General features: G+C 49.2%; 1 protein-coding gene across 1 annotated transcript in view; it reads right to left on the bottom strand.

Moving 5' to 3' along the window:
* The window catches only part of NETO2 (neuropilin and tolloid like 2), a 31834-nt gene that overhangs the window by 4315 nt on the left and 10199 nt on the right, over positions 1-17320 (bottom strand). The window contains exons 2-4 of the mRNA XM_073659673.1: positions 4453-4509; positions 1702-1842; positions 973-1221 (exon numbers count right to left, since the gene is read on the bottom strand). Coding sequence (XP_073515774.1) covers positions 973-1221; positions 1702-1842; positions 4453-4509 — 447 coding nt within the window. The remainder of the gene's footprint in view (positions 1-972; positions 1222-1701; positions 1843-4452; positions 4510-17320) is intronic.

Below are 17320 nucleotides of genomic sequence, written 5' to 3' on the forward strand. Positions count from 1 at the left end.
CGCTCCAAGTCTACATGACTTCGCTCCAAGTCTACATGACTTCGCTCCAAGTCTACATGACTTCGCTCCAAGTCTACATGACTTCGCTCCAAGTCTACATGACTTCGCTCCAAGTCTACATGACACCGCTCCAAGTCTACATGACACCGCTCCAAGTCTACATGACACTGCTCCAAGATGACATGACTTCGCTCCAAGTCTACATGACTTTGCTCCAAGGCAACATGACACCGCTCCAGGTCTACCTGACATCGCTCCAAGGCAACATGACACCGCTTCAGGTCTACCTGACATCGCTCCAAGGCAACATGACACCGCTCCAGGTCTACCTGACATCGCTCCAAGGCAACATGACACCGCTCCAGGTCTACCTGACATCGCTCCAAGGCAACATGACACCGCTCCAGGTCTACCGGTCATTGCTCCAAGGCAACATGACACCGCTCCAGGTCTACATTACTGCGCTCCAAGGCGACATGACTTTGCTCCAAGGTGACATGACTTCGCTCCAAGGCAACATGACACCGCTCCAGGTCTACCTGACATCGCTCCAAGGTGACATGACATCGCTCCAAGTCTACATGACATCGCTCCAAGTCTACATGACATCGCTCCAAGGAAACATGACACCGCTCCAGGTCTACCTGACACCGCTCCAGGTGGAATCTGGTTCGGTGGCAACTTACCTCCTACATGGCTGTTGGACCCGAGTCTTGCAGATGTTTTTGCTCAGTTATATATTGCTTGTGTTGGCTGTTTTTTAGCTCTGCTACATTAAGCCAATATTATTTTTGCTATTCCAGCTTAAATGTATTTTATACTGAAGTCTTGGGAGGTCTGAAAACAACTTCCTGTCTTATCAGAAGACTATACTGTCCCCCCGCCATGTTTTACACTGCAGCTCTGCTTGTTGTAGTTGGCTGCTATGCATATGTACAAGCTGAGGAGGAATTCAATGCACGGACAGAGTACCTGGGATAAAGGAATACTTTGCTCTGAAGCCAAGTCCTTCCAGCTCCTCATCCGAAGTGAATTTAATCCACATGAATCGGCCGGTGGACCGGATTGGCAACGGACTCCTGATGCCGCAGTATCGGTCAATCAGCGGGGAGAAGCCAAACGGGCCATCTCTGACCTCCAAGTGATCAAAGCGGCACTCGAAGGACGGCTCTATGTGATAAGGCTCATCGAAAGTCAGCTCGATTCTCTGGCGAGGAGCAGCTAAGGGGGAAAAATGGCGAAATACAATAAAGCGTAATACATTTTATAGGTTCAATGGAGCAGTAATAGTGCACTGGACACTAAACCTATCCAGCCCTGTAGGTGCAAAGGGTGGAAAATGTGCAAGTCTGGGGTCAGGGAAAGACCACTCCTGAGGGAGCTGAGATGGCGAAACATTTTATCATCCAGAGGACAGATGTGGAAACCACAAGACCTATTTATTAGCAAGGGCATACGTATAGAAGCAGAGCACACCGCAGCTATGGGTCCCTAAAGAAGGGGGCCAACTCCAAGCTGGTCTCATTCCCATTTTATTGCATAGTAAGAACCAACACAGCCCCCAATCCTCTATGCAACAATCGTCTAGTGGGGATTTATTTTATGATCATTTGTTATCCAGACACATCTGTTCACCTGTTAGAGGGCTGAATACTTTTGCAATATAGGTATATCAGTCATATACCTAGAGAGGGTACCAACCTTCTAAGATGTAGACACATTCCTTGTTAGGGGGGTAGGTGTTTGGAAAGTTTGGGGAGGCGAAATGCCCTCCATTACTGGTTCGTACCCAGGTGCCGCACTGGGTCACCGGGATGTGTTTGGCTCCTATGTTTTGTCCATCTGAAAGGAAAAGAAATGAAGACTCAGATCAATAAAAAACAAAAGCAAAAGTTGTCACGATTCCTCCAATCAGCGCGTCTGGACGCAGTGAATGACAGCTCTGCCGTCCAATCGGGGACAGGGGCTGAGCTGTCAGGGTCTTGGGTGACAGTTTAGCCAACACTTTTGGCCATGACTGTATGTATGTATGTATGTATGTATATAGTCATGGCCGAAAGTGTTGGCACCCTTGAAATTGTTCCAGAAAATGAAGTATTTCTCCCAAAAAATTATTAGTTATACAAGCTTTGTTATACACGCGTTCATTTCCTTTGTGTGTATTGGAACAACACAACAAACAGAGAAAAAGGCAAATTGGACATAATTTCACGCAAAATCCCAAAAATAGGCCGGACACAATTGTTGTCACCCTCCACTTAATATTTGGTTGCACGCTTTGGAATAAATAACTGCAATCAGTCGCCTCCTATAACCATCAGCTTCTTACTCCTCAGCTGGGATCTTGGACTCTTCTTACAATCTGCTCCAGGTCTCATATGTGAAGACGTCTTCTACCAACAGCAATTGTAAGATCTCTCCACAGGTGTCAATGAGATTTAGATCCGGACTCATTGCTGCTACTTCAGAACTCTCCAGCACTTTGTTTCCATCCATTTCTGGGGGCTTCTGGAAGTATGTGTGGCGTCATTGTCCTGCAGGAAGACCCATGACCTAGGACACAAACCCAGCTTTCTGACAGTGGGCACTACACTGCCACCCAAAATCCTTTGGTAATCTTCAGGTTTCATGATGCCTTGCACACAGTCAAGGCACCTAGTGCACCTGCCCACGCACCTGCCTAGCTTTCTTTACTAGAACCAGGGCCTGTGGTCAGTAGAGGTGTAAGTCTGCTGGATGAAGCAGAGTCCAGATTGCTGCTGGTGAGTGACCAGCCAAAATGTGAGCTGTAGCTGAGTGAGAGTTGTGCGAGATTCTCTCTCTGAATGGAGACTGCACGGATCAGCTAGGAAAGCTGAGCAGTCTGTGTGTGTGTGGAAGCTGCAGTCTTTTCAGTGTGAACTGTGCCGGGAGTTGAACACTTCTGTTTGCGCTGGAAGCAGCTGAAGGTGATACCGAGACTGGTGGGATCGCGCCTCATCTGTGTATAAAGTCTGTAACCTGTTCAGCTAAACCCACCCTAACATATGTGCTGCAGGATTAACTGTTTATTAGCTGTGATACCTTTGTGCCCAGAAGAGGCTGTTTTTACTTTCAATTTTTTTTATTGAAAGCAGCAAAACTGCATCTGTTTGGACCAAACCGCATTGCCTGTGTGAACGCTGCCTAATGCCTACCTGTGAGCGCGAATCCCTACAACTTCTATTCCAACTGTCTGGCTCAGTGAATGCTGGGAGTTGTAGTCCTACAGGTCAGACACCATTGATGCATATTGATAGGCTGCAGGTCTCATATTGAATTCTGCAGCCTTGTGCGTCAGTCTGTTGCCGGATGCCACACAGGGAAGGGTTAAATCCGGGCGCTGCGCTCGTCTCAGATAGGGACTTATTAATTTCTGCCCTCGGTGATTAGGGTAGTATGATGTGCTTTACCGAAAAGCTCTATCTTGGTCTCTTCTGTCCACAAGACACTTTCCCAGAAGGATTTTGGCTTACTCACATACATTTTGGCAAACTACAGTCTAGCTTTTTTATGTCTCTGTGTCAGCAGTGCGGTCCTCCGGGGTCTCCTGCCGTAGTGATTCATTTCATTCACAGGTGGACGGATAGTTAGCGCTGACACTGATTCAAGCTGTCCTACAGGCTCAGGGTGCATTTCTTTAGACCTTGATTGGGGCTTATCCATCATCCGGACTATCCTACGTTGCAACCTTTCATCAATTTTTCTCTATTGTCCACATCCAGGGAGATTATCTCCAGAGCCATGGGTTGTAAACTTGATTATGTTGTTCACCGTGGACAAAGGAACATCAAGATCTCTGGAGTTGGACTTGTAACCTTGAGATTGTTGATATTTGTCAACCATTTTGATTCTCAAGTCCTCAGACAGTTCTCTTCTCCTCTTTCTGTTCTCCATGCTTAGTGTGGCACACACAGACACACGATGCAAAGATCGAGTCAACTTCTCCCCTTTTTATCTGGTTTCAGGTGTGAGTCTCATATTGCCCACACCTGTTACTTGCCACAGGTGAGTGTGAACGAGCATCACATGCTTGAAACAAAGTTGTCTACCCACAATTTTGGAAAGGTGCCAACAATTTTTGTTCCAATACACACAAAGGAAATAAACGTGTGTATAACAAAACATATGTAATGGCAATAATTTTCTGGGAGAAATACTTAATTTTCTGGAACAATTATACATATATACAAGCACGCACACATACACAATCAGAGGCCATTCGCTGTCGTGCATTTCCCGTCCTTACATTCTGGGTTTTCGGAGTAATCACTGCGGCCCGGGCAGCGCTGAACAAGCCATTATTATTGAAATCTAATCAGATCTCGCATTGTTCGGCGTTGGGTGAGCGCACTACTTAAAATGGCAAATCAATTTTTGCAAAACAGCGTGCCGTCCGAGAGAGCGGAACAGGGAGCGCCTCTTGATCCTTACCTTGTGTGCGCTGCGCCACCGCAATCCCCTCCACCACCAGGATGGTAATCAGCAGCACTGTCAGGAGGGACAAGAGGAGGCAGGTGAGTCATCATCACAGTCGAGAGGCAATAAGTGGAGATTTCAAGAGGCCCTGACAGCCATCGCTGCTGCACGGACTAGTGACGTCATTGATGCCGTTAAAAGGACAATTCCTCCAAGTTTCCAAAACCTCTGCTTGCTGCCGATCAATAATCAGAAAGCATTTTCAGATTTGTTCCTCTCACTGACGGCAAACAGGGATCCTAAAGACAGAGCTGACGGAAAGCATTGACTAGTGGAGTCAAAAATAGCAATGCATGACCCCCTGACGTGTGTGAACGCAGCCCTAGAGCCCTACAGAGATCTCATACTGCAGCAGGTTTTATTACCAGATCCCCTCGGTGCATACAGCAATTATGACCCATCGATTGGCAGCAGCGTCTCTCAGAGGAAGTGACTGTAACCAGTCAGAAAAAAATCAAGATGAATAAATTACTAATCTCCACTGTGATCAGTCACCGAGGATTGTCTGATGGCGGCAGAAGCGGGACGAGCTCTCCGGTATCACACAGTAAGGCCACGTTCACACCGTCAGTAATTTACATCAGTTTTTCTGAGCCAAAATCACGAGAGGAACAATCAGAGGAAAAATCAGAGGAAAATTATAATAGAAACACGTCACCACTTCCGTATTATCACCACTGCTGGTTTTATCTTACAAATACTGATGTGAAATACTGAACGTGTGAACGGGGCCTAAGATAGTACAAAACTAGGACGTACCTGTGTATCTAAGCCAGTATGGGATAATGTCCACTACACTTATGTATCTAATCCTCTCCTGTGTGATACTGTCTGCTGAGCCGTGTATCTAATCCTATCCTGTGTGATACTGTCTGCTGAGCCGTGTATCTAATCCTCTCCTGTGTGATACTGTCTGCTGAGCTGTGTATCTAATCCTCTCCTGTGTGATACTGTCTGCTGAGCCGTGTATCTAATCCTATCCTGTGTGATACTGACTGCTGAGCCGTGTATCTAATCCTCTCCTGTGTGATACTGTCTGCTGAGCCGTGTATCTAATCCTCTCCTGTGTGATACTGACTGCTGAGCCGTGTATCTAATCCTCTCCTGTGTGATACTGTCTGCTGAGCCGTGTATCTAATCCTCTCCTGTGTGATACTGACTGCTGAGCTGTGTATCTAATCCTCTCCTGTGTGATACTGTCTGCTGAGCCGTGTATCTAATCCTCTCCTGTGTGATACTGTCTGCTGAGCCGTGTATCTAATCCTCTCCTGTGTGATACTGACTGCTGAGCCGTGTATCTAATCCTCTCCTGTGTGATACTGACTGCTGAGCCGTGTATCTAATCCTCTCCTGTGTGATACTGTCTGCTGAGCCGTGTATCTAATCCTCTCCTGTGTGATACTGTCTGCTGAGCTGTGTATCTAATCCTCTCCTGTGTGATACTGACTGCTGAGCTGTGTATCTAATCCTCTCCTGTGTAATACTGACTGCTGAGCTGTGTATCTAATCCTCTCCTGTGTGATACTGTCTGCTGAGCTGTGTATCTAATCCTCTCCTGTGTGATACTGACTGCTGAGCTGTGTATCTAATCCTCTCCTGTGTGATACTGACTGCTGAGCTGTGTATCTAATCCTCTCCTGTGTGATACTGACTGCTGAGCTGTGTATCTAATCCTCTCCTGTGTGATACTGTCTGCTGAGCTGTGTATCTAATCCTCTCCTGTGTGATACTGACTGCTGAGCCGTGTATCTAATCCTCTCCTGTGTGATACTGTCTGCTGAGCTGTGTATCTAATCCTCTCCTGTGTGATACTGTCTGCTGAGCTGTGTATCTAATCCTCTCCTGTGTGATACTGACTGCTGAGCCGTGTATCTAATCCTCTCCTGTGTGATACTGACTGCTGAGCCGTGTATCTAATCCTCTCCTGTGTGATACTGTCTGCTGAGCCGTGTATCTAATCCTATCCTGTGTGATACTTTCTGCTGAGCCGTGTATCTAATCCTCTCCTGTGTGATACTGACTGCTGAGCTGTGTATCTAATCCTCTCCTGTGTGATACTGTCTGCTGAGCTGTGTATCTAATCCTCTCCTGTGTGATACTGTCTGCTGAGCCGTGTATCTAATCCTCTCCTGTGTGATACTGTCTGCTGAGCCGTGTATCTAATCCTCTCCTGTGTGATACTGACTGCTGAGCTGTGTATCTAATCCTATCCTGTGTGATACTCTCTGCTGAGCCGTGTATCTAATCCTCTCCTGTGTGATACTGTCTGCTGAGCTGTGTATCTAAGCCTTGTGGTGCCAGGATGCAGGTCCCCCTCTTGGGATGTATACACTGGGCCGTCTTCCTGACGTTTGCGTTCCGGCCTCGGCCTCCATTAGGGGGCGCCGTCCTCTTTATTGAGCGCTTTTCCCCATTTATTTGGACCGTGACGATTTCCGTTAATTATAGGAATTGATATTGACCGGAAGCGTTTCTGCCCAGTCACTTATAGGATTGCAATAAATTTCTGGTGTTTTATGGCTTTTTAGCGATTTCTCACGGGTCGGCGATAAATCAAGTGTAAAAGCTTCGGGGCCGGTCAAGTAAAGATCGGGGAAATTATGGCCAAAGCAATTTCACGGTGAGGCTCCGCGCTCTGCCCGATCGTTAGCTAATTGTAGTGTTTCTTAATCGTTACAGTGTCGTTCTACCAGAGTTTGATTTAAAGGGTCTAGCGGAAATCTGTGGGGTAATGCTGGCCCCCTCTGCTGTGCTGTACGTCCTCAGATGCCCATTCTTCAGCCCTTAAAACGCCATCTTGGCCATAAGTGAATATATTCCATAGGAGCCAGGGTCAAACAAATCAGCTGGACAATCCCCTGTCCATATGACATATTAGGAACCCTCTATGAGCTGGACTAGAGTCACTCTGCTAAAACGCTCTGTGCTGCTACAATGAACCATGGACCACTTCTGCACCCGGCATCCTGGGCACCACCTGAGCATCAAGCGTCACAGGGGCCATTGATGGCAGGCACAGAAATGAAGACCAGACAGCGCAAATCGAACTGCTCTCCTCTATTTGTAGTCTGACACCTTGGACTCGCATGGCTCTGCATGGGAGCCGTATACATAAAACGGCACATTTCTAATTAAGACTAATCATTTCATATAATATTTTAGATGTAAATTGGTCAGAAATCTTTGTAGCGGAGCCAGGTAGGACAGGGTTAAGTCCAACTTGATTAGATGCACCTGCCTAGCTTTTTTTTTTACTAGAACCAGGGCCTGTGGTCGCTAGAGGTGTCAGTCTGCTCTATGAAGCAGAGTGGAGTGTGCTGCTGGTGAGTGACCAGCCAAAATGTGAGCTGTATCTGAGTGAGAGTTGTGACAGATTCTCTCTCTGAATGGAGACTGCACGGATCAGCTAGGAAAGCTGAGCAGTCTGTGTGTGTGGAAGCTGCAGCCTGTTCAGTGTGAACTGTGCCCGGAGTTGAACACTTCTGTTTGGCGCTGGAAGCTGCTGAAGGGGATACCGGGACTGGTGGGATTGCGCCTCGTCTGTGTATAAAGTCTGTAATCTGTTCAGCTAAGCCCACCCTGACATATGTGCTGCTGAATTAACTGTTTATTAGCTGTGATACCTTTGTGCCCAGAAGAGGCTGTTTTTTGGTTTTTAATACCTTTGCGTTTTTTGAAAGCAACAAAACTGCCCCTGTTTGGACCAAACCGCATTGCTTGTGTGAACGCTGCCTAATGCCTACCTGAGAGCGTGAATCCCTACAACTTTTATTCCCACTGTCCAGCTCAGATCCATGCGTGAGATCTCCAAGCTGTGGCTCAGTGAATGCTGGGAGTTATAGTTCTACAGGTCAGACACCATTGATGTAGATTGATGGGCTGCAGGTCTCATATTGAATTGTGCAGCCTTGTGCGTCAGTCTGTTGCCGGATGCCGCACAGGGGAGGGTTAAATCCGGGAGCTGCGCTCGTCTCAGACAGGGACTTATTGATTTCTGCCCTCGGTGATTAGGACTTAGTCTTCATTTATTGTATTAAGCGCCAGGAGAACGGTAAAGGTCAGTCTATTTTTCACTAAAAACAAATTTGGAAAGCCTATTGTAGAGGCGGCAATGTGCCGGGGAAATGTCACCGGAGTCATTTGCTGGATCTGCCCCCCGATGATGGAGTGGATCCGCGGCACACATAAATGACATTACAATTAATGTCCATAGTCCGGACCGAGCACCGGACCCCCCTCCAGTGGGTCGGCCTTACAATGGTGCGGACTGACTGCTTAGAAAAAAATGCACCATAGATTTTATTAAACCTGTACATGTGCAAACAACCCAAAAAGTGAAGGTCCATCCACATCGGCATAGTCATAAACTGGAAAGATAACGGTTTGTCTGCAGCCACCACTAGAGGGAGCTCAGGAGCTGTCTGAGTTACCATTCAATCCATTGCACAGTATGCAGCAATCTCCGGAGCTCCCTCTAGTGGCCGACACATATTTGAAATTTTCAGCTCTCCTTTAGAAAAATGGGGTTCCAACTGCTATAAAGATATACAACCCCTGGCAAAAATTATGGAATCACCGGGCTCGGAGGATGTTCATTCAGTTTTTTAATGTTGTTGAAAAAAAGGAGATCACAGACATGGCACAAAACTAAAGTCATTTCAAATGGAAACTTTAGGGCTTTAAGAAACACTAAAAGAAATCAAGTTTAAAAAACTTTAGTTTTGTGCCATGTCTGTGATCTGCTTTTTTTTCAACAACATTAAACAACTGAATGAACATCCTCCGAGCCCGGTGATTCCATAATTTTTGCCAGGGGTTGTAATAGGACATAAATCTGTACAGAATTTAATAAAGGGTTATCCTGCTTCTGCCTTCACACCAGGTTATCCCTATCTCCTTGACTTGCTTCCTTTATGATTACAAGACAAGACGAACTCCCAAAAACGCCCTCTACATTTTAAGCATCTAGTTATGTGGACTGGGTGCCACGCACGGTGAGGGAAAGACTAAGTGCAACACGAAGGGAAGAGGGGAAGGAAGCCCAAACACTAGGGAAAGGGAGAGTGGAGACCCGTAGGCAGATCTAATATCACCCTGCCTACCCTACCATCCCTATATAGGTTCCACACCTATCGCCGAGTAAGAACCTAAGCCCTGAATGTCCCTAGAGCTAGGCCCTAGATAGGGAGGGGACAAGGTGAGCACTAGTCAGGCCCCACTACAAACTAAAGACAACAAGGTAGACAAACAAAGGGGATACACTTAGCTTGAGCAGACACCAGAGAGATAAGGCCAACTGTCCTCCAAGGGCACCAGAGAGGAAACTAGCCAACTGCAAGTGCTCCAAGCCTGCACAAAGGTACATAGAAGTATCACCAGCGCCTCTCTGGAGAAACTGAGTTTTTACTACCAAGCAAGGGTGTGTCAATCAGCAGCAGAAGGTGGAGGTAGCTGCTAGGTCCTAAAGGAAGAAGGATAACAATACTAAAGAGATGAGAGGATCAAGAAGGCATCTGCAGTGCCAAGCGCAGTGACCTTCTGCAGCCGGCTCCAGAGCGACTGTCTGTCACATCTGACACACCCATGACATTGGTGGGTGTAATTCTTCGTCAAAAGTCCCAAACTTCAAGAATGGGGGCACTGCACTAGTAAGACGTTTGTTTTTAGCAGCAGGGGCAATGTCCTGTATACTATGCCCCAGCTGCTGCAGAACCTCTGCTGACAAACTCACAATGGCGGTGCGTCATCTCGCCCCCGAGCTCGGCCCGGCGTCTGCGTTTTGCGATTCCAGCAGCCGCAGGTACACGACTTTCCGTCCCTTTGTGCGCTAATTTGCCACCTGAAGGCCGCGGCAGGAGTGTGTGGGCAGAATCTGTCGCTGCCGCTTCTACGTTTTTTTGTGTTTTAATCATTTCAGAAACAATTACGGCAGGTTTAATGGGAATTAATGACGCCGCTTTACTTCACAACCTTTAATTGGATTCAAACTTTCAATCAATGGAAATTAAAAAAAGACAATTTAAAGCGAGGTCCCGATATGAAAAAACAGCAATTATAATCCCGGATCACGTTACCGGCATCAACTGTACAAATGATATTATTACAGGCTTTTTATGCAGATGGTAAAATACAGAATTAATTACCGGGGAGTTTTCCTCCCGCTCCCCCCCTCGGAAGAATGGCTTCATATTTCACAGTTTAATCAGTTATTCTGCCAGCTCTTTACTGATCCCAGATTACATCATGTCTGATACTCCAGTCACTCCCAGAGCTGCACTCACAATTCTGCTGCTTTCCTAAACAGGAGCACAATACCTGACCTCAGCTGGCAGCTGCAGTGGGGAAAATATATATTTAATACACTGCCGATTTTACAAGTTTTCCCACCTATAAAGAATGGAGAGGTCTGTAATTTTTATCGCAGGTACAAATCACCTGTGAGAGACAGAATCTAAAAATAAAATCCATAAAATCTTTTTGTATGATTTTTAAATAATTAAATTGCATTTTATTACATGAAATAAGTATTTCATCACCGACCAACCAGCAAGAATTCTGGCTCTCACAGACCTGTTAGTTTTTCTTTAAGAAGTCCTCCTACTCTGCACTCATTACCTGTATTAATTGCTCCTGTTTGAACTCATTACCTGTATAACAGACACCTGTCCACACACTCAATTAATCACACTCCAACCTCTCCACCATGGCCAAGACCAAAGAGCTGTCTAAGGAAACCAGGGACAAAATTGTAGACCTGCACAAGGCTGGGATGGGCTACAGAACAATAGGCACAAAGCTTGGTGAGAAGGCAACAACTGTTGGCACAATTATTAGAAATACAAGATGACTGTCAATCTTCCTCTGTCCGGGGCTCAATGCAAGATCTCGCCTCATGAGAAAGGTCAGGAATCAGCCCCGAACTACACGGGAGGACCTGGTCAATGTCCTGAAGAGAGCTGGGACCACAGTCTCAAACATTACAGTTAGTAACACACTACGCTGTCATGGATTAAAATCCTGCAGGGCACGCAAGGTCCCCCTGCTCATGCCAGCACATGTCCAGGCCCGTTTGAAGTTCGCTAATGACCACCTGGATGATCCAGAGGAGGCATGGGAGAAGGTCATGTGGTTAGATGAGACCAAAATAGAACTTTTTGGTATCAACTCCACTCGCTGTGTTTGGAGGAAGAAGGATGAGTACAACCCCAAGAACACCATCCCAACTGTGAAGCATGGTGGGGGAAACATGATACTTTTGGGGGTGCTTTTCTGCAAAGGGGACAGGACGACTGCTCCGTATTGAAGGGAGGATGGATGGGTTCATGTATTGCAAGATGTTGGCTAACAACCTCCTTCTCTCAGTAAGACAATTGATGATGGGTCGTGGCTGAGTCTTCCAGCATGACAATGACCCGAAACATACAACCAGGGCAACTAAGGCGTGACTTCGTAAGAAGCATTTCAAGGTCCTGAAGTGGTGTAGCCAGTCTCCAGACTTGAACCCAACAGAAAATCTTTGGAGAGAACTGAAACTCAATGTTGCCCAGCAACAGCCCCGAAACCTGAAAGATCTGGAGAAGATCTGTATGGAGGAGTGGGCCAAAATCCCTGCTGCAGTGTGTGCAAACCTGGTCAAGAACTACAGGAAACGTCTGACCTCTGTAATTGCATTATTTTGGGGGTAAAGTGGGAGGATGCGTCTTATGGTGCGGAAGTACCTTATAGTGTGGCTGTGGATGGGGGGGGAGCAGCAGTGGCGGAGGAGAGGGTGACAGGAGGCAGGAGCTGGCAGCTATAGCTAACACTGTGCCCGCTATTAAAGAAAATGACTATTCACTGCTCCCCACACCCATTGTCCCGGGCGTGGGGAGCAGTGAATATTCCGGCAGCTGACCTTGGCGTGTGAACGCGTATAGCAGTGACGTCATGCGCAACTTACAGCTGCCGGCATCAGAACAGGATGCAGCGCTGTGAGGGAGCAGAGGGAAGGTGAGTAGGATTGTTTATTTTTTTTATGTGTGCAGCGAGATGGGGGTCATGTATACCAGGATAAGGGGGGCCATGTATACCAGGATGGGGAGGCCATGTATACCAGGATGGGGGGCCATGTATACCAGGATGGGGGAGGGGGGGCATGTATGCCAGGATGGGGGATATTAGAAAATAATTGGGGGACATTACCCCTATAACAGTGTCAGCAGTAGAGCCCCCCTATAACAGGGCATCATGACCGCATTTCTTGCATCAATGTTTTTTCTCTTTCCTCCTCTAAAACCTAGGTGCATCTTATGGTTAAAAAATACGGAACTTATTTTCCCCACTGTATATCTCTGCTTTTTCCAGCAGCCCCATAAAGCATGAATGGAGCGGTGGTCGGGTAATCTCTGCGGGATAAAAGTGCCGATCAGTGCAGGTCCCAGCCGTCAGAGACTGATTTATCACCTATACACATTAGACACAAGGTCGTCTGGTTTTAGTGTGTTCGGCTGACCATCTAATGTACATGGGCGTGACGCCACTTTCCCAACAGCAAGTATAATAAGGATGAGTGGGCATGTTACATTTCAATATGCCCGATCCTTTGTTTTCAGGGGAGATAATCCACCACTTTAGATGTTATGCAGTGGCTTAATCTTCTGTCCACAATGAGAACATGTGCACACTCAGCTGATCAGAGCGTGCAGGTGCATGGCAGATATACCGGGGATGTCAAACTCAAACACGCAGAGGGCCAAAATGAAAAATTTACAGTATAATGGGCCCCACACAGTCCTCCATACAGTATAATGGCCCCACATAGTCCTCCATACAGAATAATGGGCCCCACATAGTCCTCCATACAGAATAATGGCCCCACATAGTCCTCCATACAGTATAATGGGTCCCACATAGTCCTCCATACAGTATAATGGGCACCACATAGTCCTCCATACAGTATAATGTCCCCCACATAGTCCTCCATACAGTATAATGTCCCCCACATAGTCCTCTATACAAAATAATGGGCCCCACATAGTCCTCCATACAGTATAATGGCCCCACATAGTCCTCCATACAGTATAATGGTCCCACATAGTCCTCCATACAGTATAATGGCCCCACATAGTCCTCCATATAGTATAATGGCCCCACATAGTCCTCCATACAGTATAATGGCCCCACATAGTCCTCCATACAGTATAATGGTTCTCCACATAGTCCTCCATACAGTATAATGGGCCCCACATAGTCCTCCATACAGAATAATGGGCCCCACATAGTCCTCCATACAGTATAATGGCCCCATATAGTCCTCCATACAGTATAATGGGCCCCACATAGTCCTCCATACAGAATAATGGGCCCCACATAGTCCTCCATACAGCATAATGGCCCCACATAGTCCTCCATACAGTATAATGGCCCCATATAGTCCTCCATACAGTATAATGGCTCCACATAGTCCTCCATACAGTATAATGGCCCCACATAGTCCTCCATACAGTATAATGGGCCCCACATAGTCCTCCATACAGAATAATGGGCCCCACATAGTCCTCCATACAGTATAATGGCCCCATATAGTCCTCCATACAGTATAATGGCCCCATATAGGGGTGGTGATTCTGGTGTTGTGGGACCAATATAATCACCATGTGGGCCGGAGATGTAGGCCCAGATCTATTAAAGGTGTAGCCACCTGAAGTTGTTAGGTCACACGTCTGCCTTTGGACTGTACATACTGTACACAGCAGGATGGTGAATGCAGCTTTGGATGTGACTGGAGCATACATGATGTAAGACAACATGTGTATAGAAATGTATGTTGGGGGCTCCGCTCTGTATCGGGCACCCCCCCCCCCCGGCTCACTGGTTGATGCCTCTCTACCACCGCAGAAACTGATGGTGGGACCTAATGACAGAGGATGAGCCACCGCTGCTCCGATCCGTCCCTGGCACTGGAGATCTGCCTGGACCAGGGCAATGTCCTGTGCATGTGCTGGGGAACTACAAGTAGCTGCATGCCCTGTGCATGGAAAAGGAGACCATGGCCACTAACACTTCTCCAGATCTCCATCCATGATGTCATTGTAGTGCTGAGGGCAGACGGATCATTGTGCAGCCTGGAGGTGAAGGGGCCGAGCTCTACCTCCACAGCAGGTGGGATTGTGCATTATGATGAGATCTTTCCTGTGTCCCCCCTACCCGGACCCTCCCCGAGGCTGTGGGATACTATGTCACCAACCCCAGGTCCAATGCCCAGGTTCTGTTACGGGCATATGGGGTCAGAATAATGGGATAGTTCCCTGCATCTACTACTTCTGCTCCAGTCCTCCCCTCCCTAAAGTTCACCCACCACTAGTGCCCCTGCTCCAGGTATGCCCACCACCAGTGCCCCTGTTCCATGTGTGCCCACCACCAGTGCCCCTGCTCCATGTGTGCCCACCACCAGTGCCCCTGCTCCATGTGTGCCCACCACCAGTGCCCCTGCTCCAGGTAATTGCCTCAGCTTCCCCAGCTCCAGGTGTGCCCACCACCAGTTCCCCTGCTCCATGTGTGCCCACCACCAGTGCCCCTGCTCCATGTGTGCCCACCACCAGTGCCCCTGCTCCATGTGTGCCCACCACCAGTGCTCCTGCTCCGGGGGTGCCCACCACCAGTGCCCCTGCTCCATGTGTGCCCACCACCAGTGCCCCTGCTCCGGGTGTGCCCACCACCAGTGCCCCTGCTCCATGTGCGCCCACCACCAGTGCCCCTGCTCCGGGTGAGCCCACCACTAGTGCCCCTGCTCCATGAGTGCCCACCACCAGTGCCCCTGCTCCATGTGTGCCCGCCTCTAGTGCCCCTGCTCCAGGTAATTGCCTCAGCTTCCCCAGCTCCAGTTGTGCCCACCACCAGTTCCCCTGCTCCATGTGTGCCCACCACCAGTGCCCCTGCTCCATGTGTGCCCACCACCAGTGCTCCTGCTCCGGGTGTGCCCACCACCAGTGCCCCTGCTCCATGTGTGCCCACCACCAGTGCCCCTGTTCCGGGTGTGCCCACCACCAGTGCCCCAGCTCCGGGTGAGCCCACCACTAGTGTCCTGCTCCAGATAATTGTCTCATCTGCCCCCTTCCAGGTGTGCCCACCACCAGTACCCTTGCTTCATGTGTGCCCACCACCAGTGCTCCTGCTCTGGGTGTGCCCACCACCAGTGCCCCTGCTCCATGTGCGCCCACCACCAGTGCCCCAGCTCCGGGTGAGCCCACCACTAGTGTCCTGCTCCAGATAATTGTCTCATATGCCCCCTTCCAGGTGTGCCCACCACCAGTACCCTTGCTTCATGTGTGCCCACCACCAGTGCCCCAGCTCCGGGTGAGCCCACCACTAGTGTCCTGCTCCAGATAATTGTCTCATATGCCCCCTTCCAGGTGTGCCCACCACCAGTACCCTTGCTTCATGTGTGCCCACCACCAGTGCTCCTGCTCTGGGTGTGCCCACCACTAGTGTCCCTGCTCCATGTGTGCCCACCACCAGTGCCCCTGCTCCATGTGTGCTCACCACCAGTGCCCCTGCTCCATGTGTGCCCACCACCAGTGCCCCTGCTCCATGCGGGCCCACCACCAGTGCCATTGCTCCATGCGTGCCCACCACCAGTTCCCCTGCTCCATGTGTGCCCACCTCTAGTGCCCCTGCTCCAGGTAATTGCCTCAGCTTCCCCTGCTCCATGTGTGCCCACCACCAGTGCCCCTGCTCCATGTGTGCCCACCAGCAGTGCCACTGCTCCATGTGTGCCCACCACCAGTTCCCCAGCTCCATGTGTGCCCACCACCAGTTCCCCAGCTCCATGTGTGCCCACCACCAGTGCCCCTGCTCCATGTGTACCCACCACCAGTGCCCCTGCTCCATGTGTGCCCACCACTAGTGCCCCTGCTCCATGTGTGCCCACCACTAGTGCCCCTGCTCCATGTGTGCCCACCACTAGTGCCCTGCTCCAGGTAATTGCCTCAGCTGCCCCCTTCCAGGTGTGCTCACCACCAGTGCCCCTGCTCCATGTGTGCCTACCACCAGTGCCCCTGCTCCATGCGTGCCCACCACCAGTGCCCCTGCTCCATGTGTGCCCACCACCAGTGCCCCTGCTCCATGTGTGCCCACCACCAGTGCCCCTGCTCCATGTGTGCCCACCACCAGTGCCCCTGCTCCATGTGTGCCCACTACCAGTGCCCCTGCTCCATGCGTGCCCACCACCAGTGCTCCTGCTCCATGTGTGCCCACCTCTCATGCCCTTGACCCACTGATGGTGGGCTGTGTGGGGCACGTTCTGTCGGAGGTTCTGACTTATGTCCGTATATTAATCTGTTAATCGCGCAGCCGTCTCCGTATATAATACTACAAGACTCTCAGGATAATGTCCGCCCCCCTGCAGCCTATTACAGAATCCCCCCTCATTATAACGGAATTGCCTTTTTTTGCAATAGTTCTGTAAAACCCCAACAACCCCTTAATATTGTATCCTGTGTGGTGCAGGGGATTGCCAGCTATTGTTCCCTGGTATCAGCCATTTCAAGGGGAGAGAGGTGGACAATAGTGTTCTTCAGGGAATGAGGCATTGATTATATCACAACCTCCAGCGCTGAGGACCCCGCAGACGTTCCAATAGGTGGTCCGAGGCCGTCAATGACAAAACCACAAGAATTAGCAGCGCAGCCTGCCGCCTCCATCAGGGGAGAGATCCATTGATGGAGGAGTCTGGACTCACAAGGGTTAATTCTGCTTCCCGGGGACTTAACCCTGTGTTTGGCCACAGGAAGTTGGGGACAAAGGCGGCATTCATGTCTATGGACACATTGTAACACTGCTGCAG

Source organism: Phyllobates terribilis, unplaced genomic scaffold (assembly GCF_046119375.1).
Source record: "Phyllobates terribilis strain yellow unplaced genomic scaffold, ASM4611937v1 Scaffold_14__1_contigs__length_39327217, whole genome shotgun sequence".
In the NCBI taxonomy this organism is placed as follows: Eukaryota; Metazoa; Chordata; class Amphibia; order Anura; family Dendrobatidae; genus Phyllobates; species Phyllobates terribilis.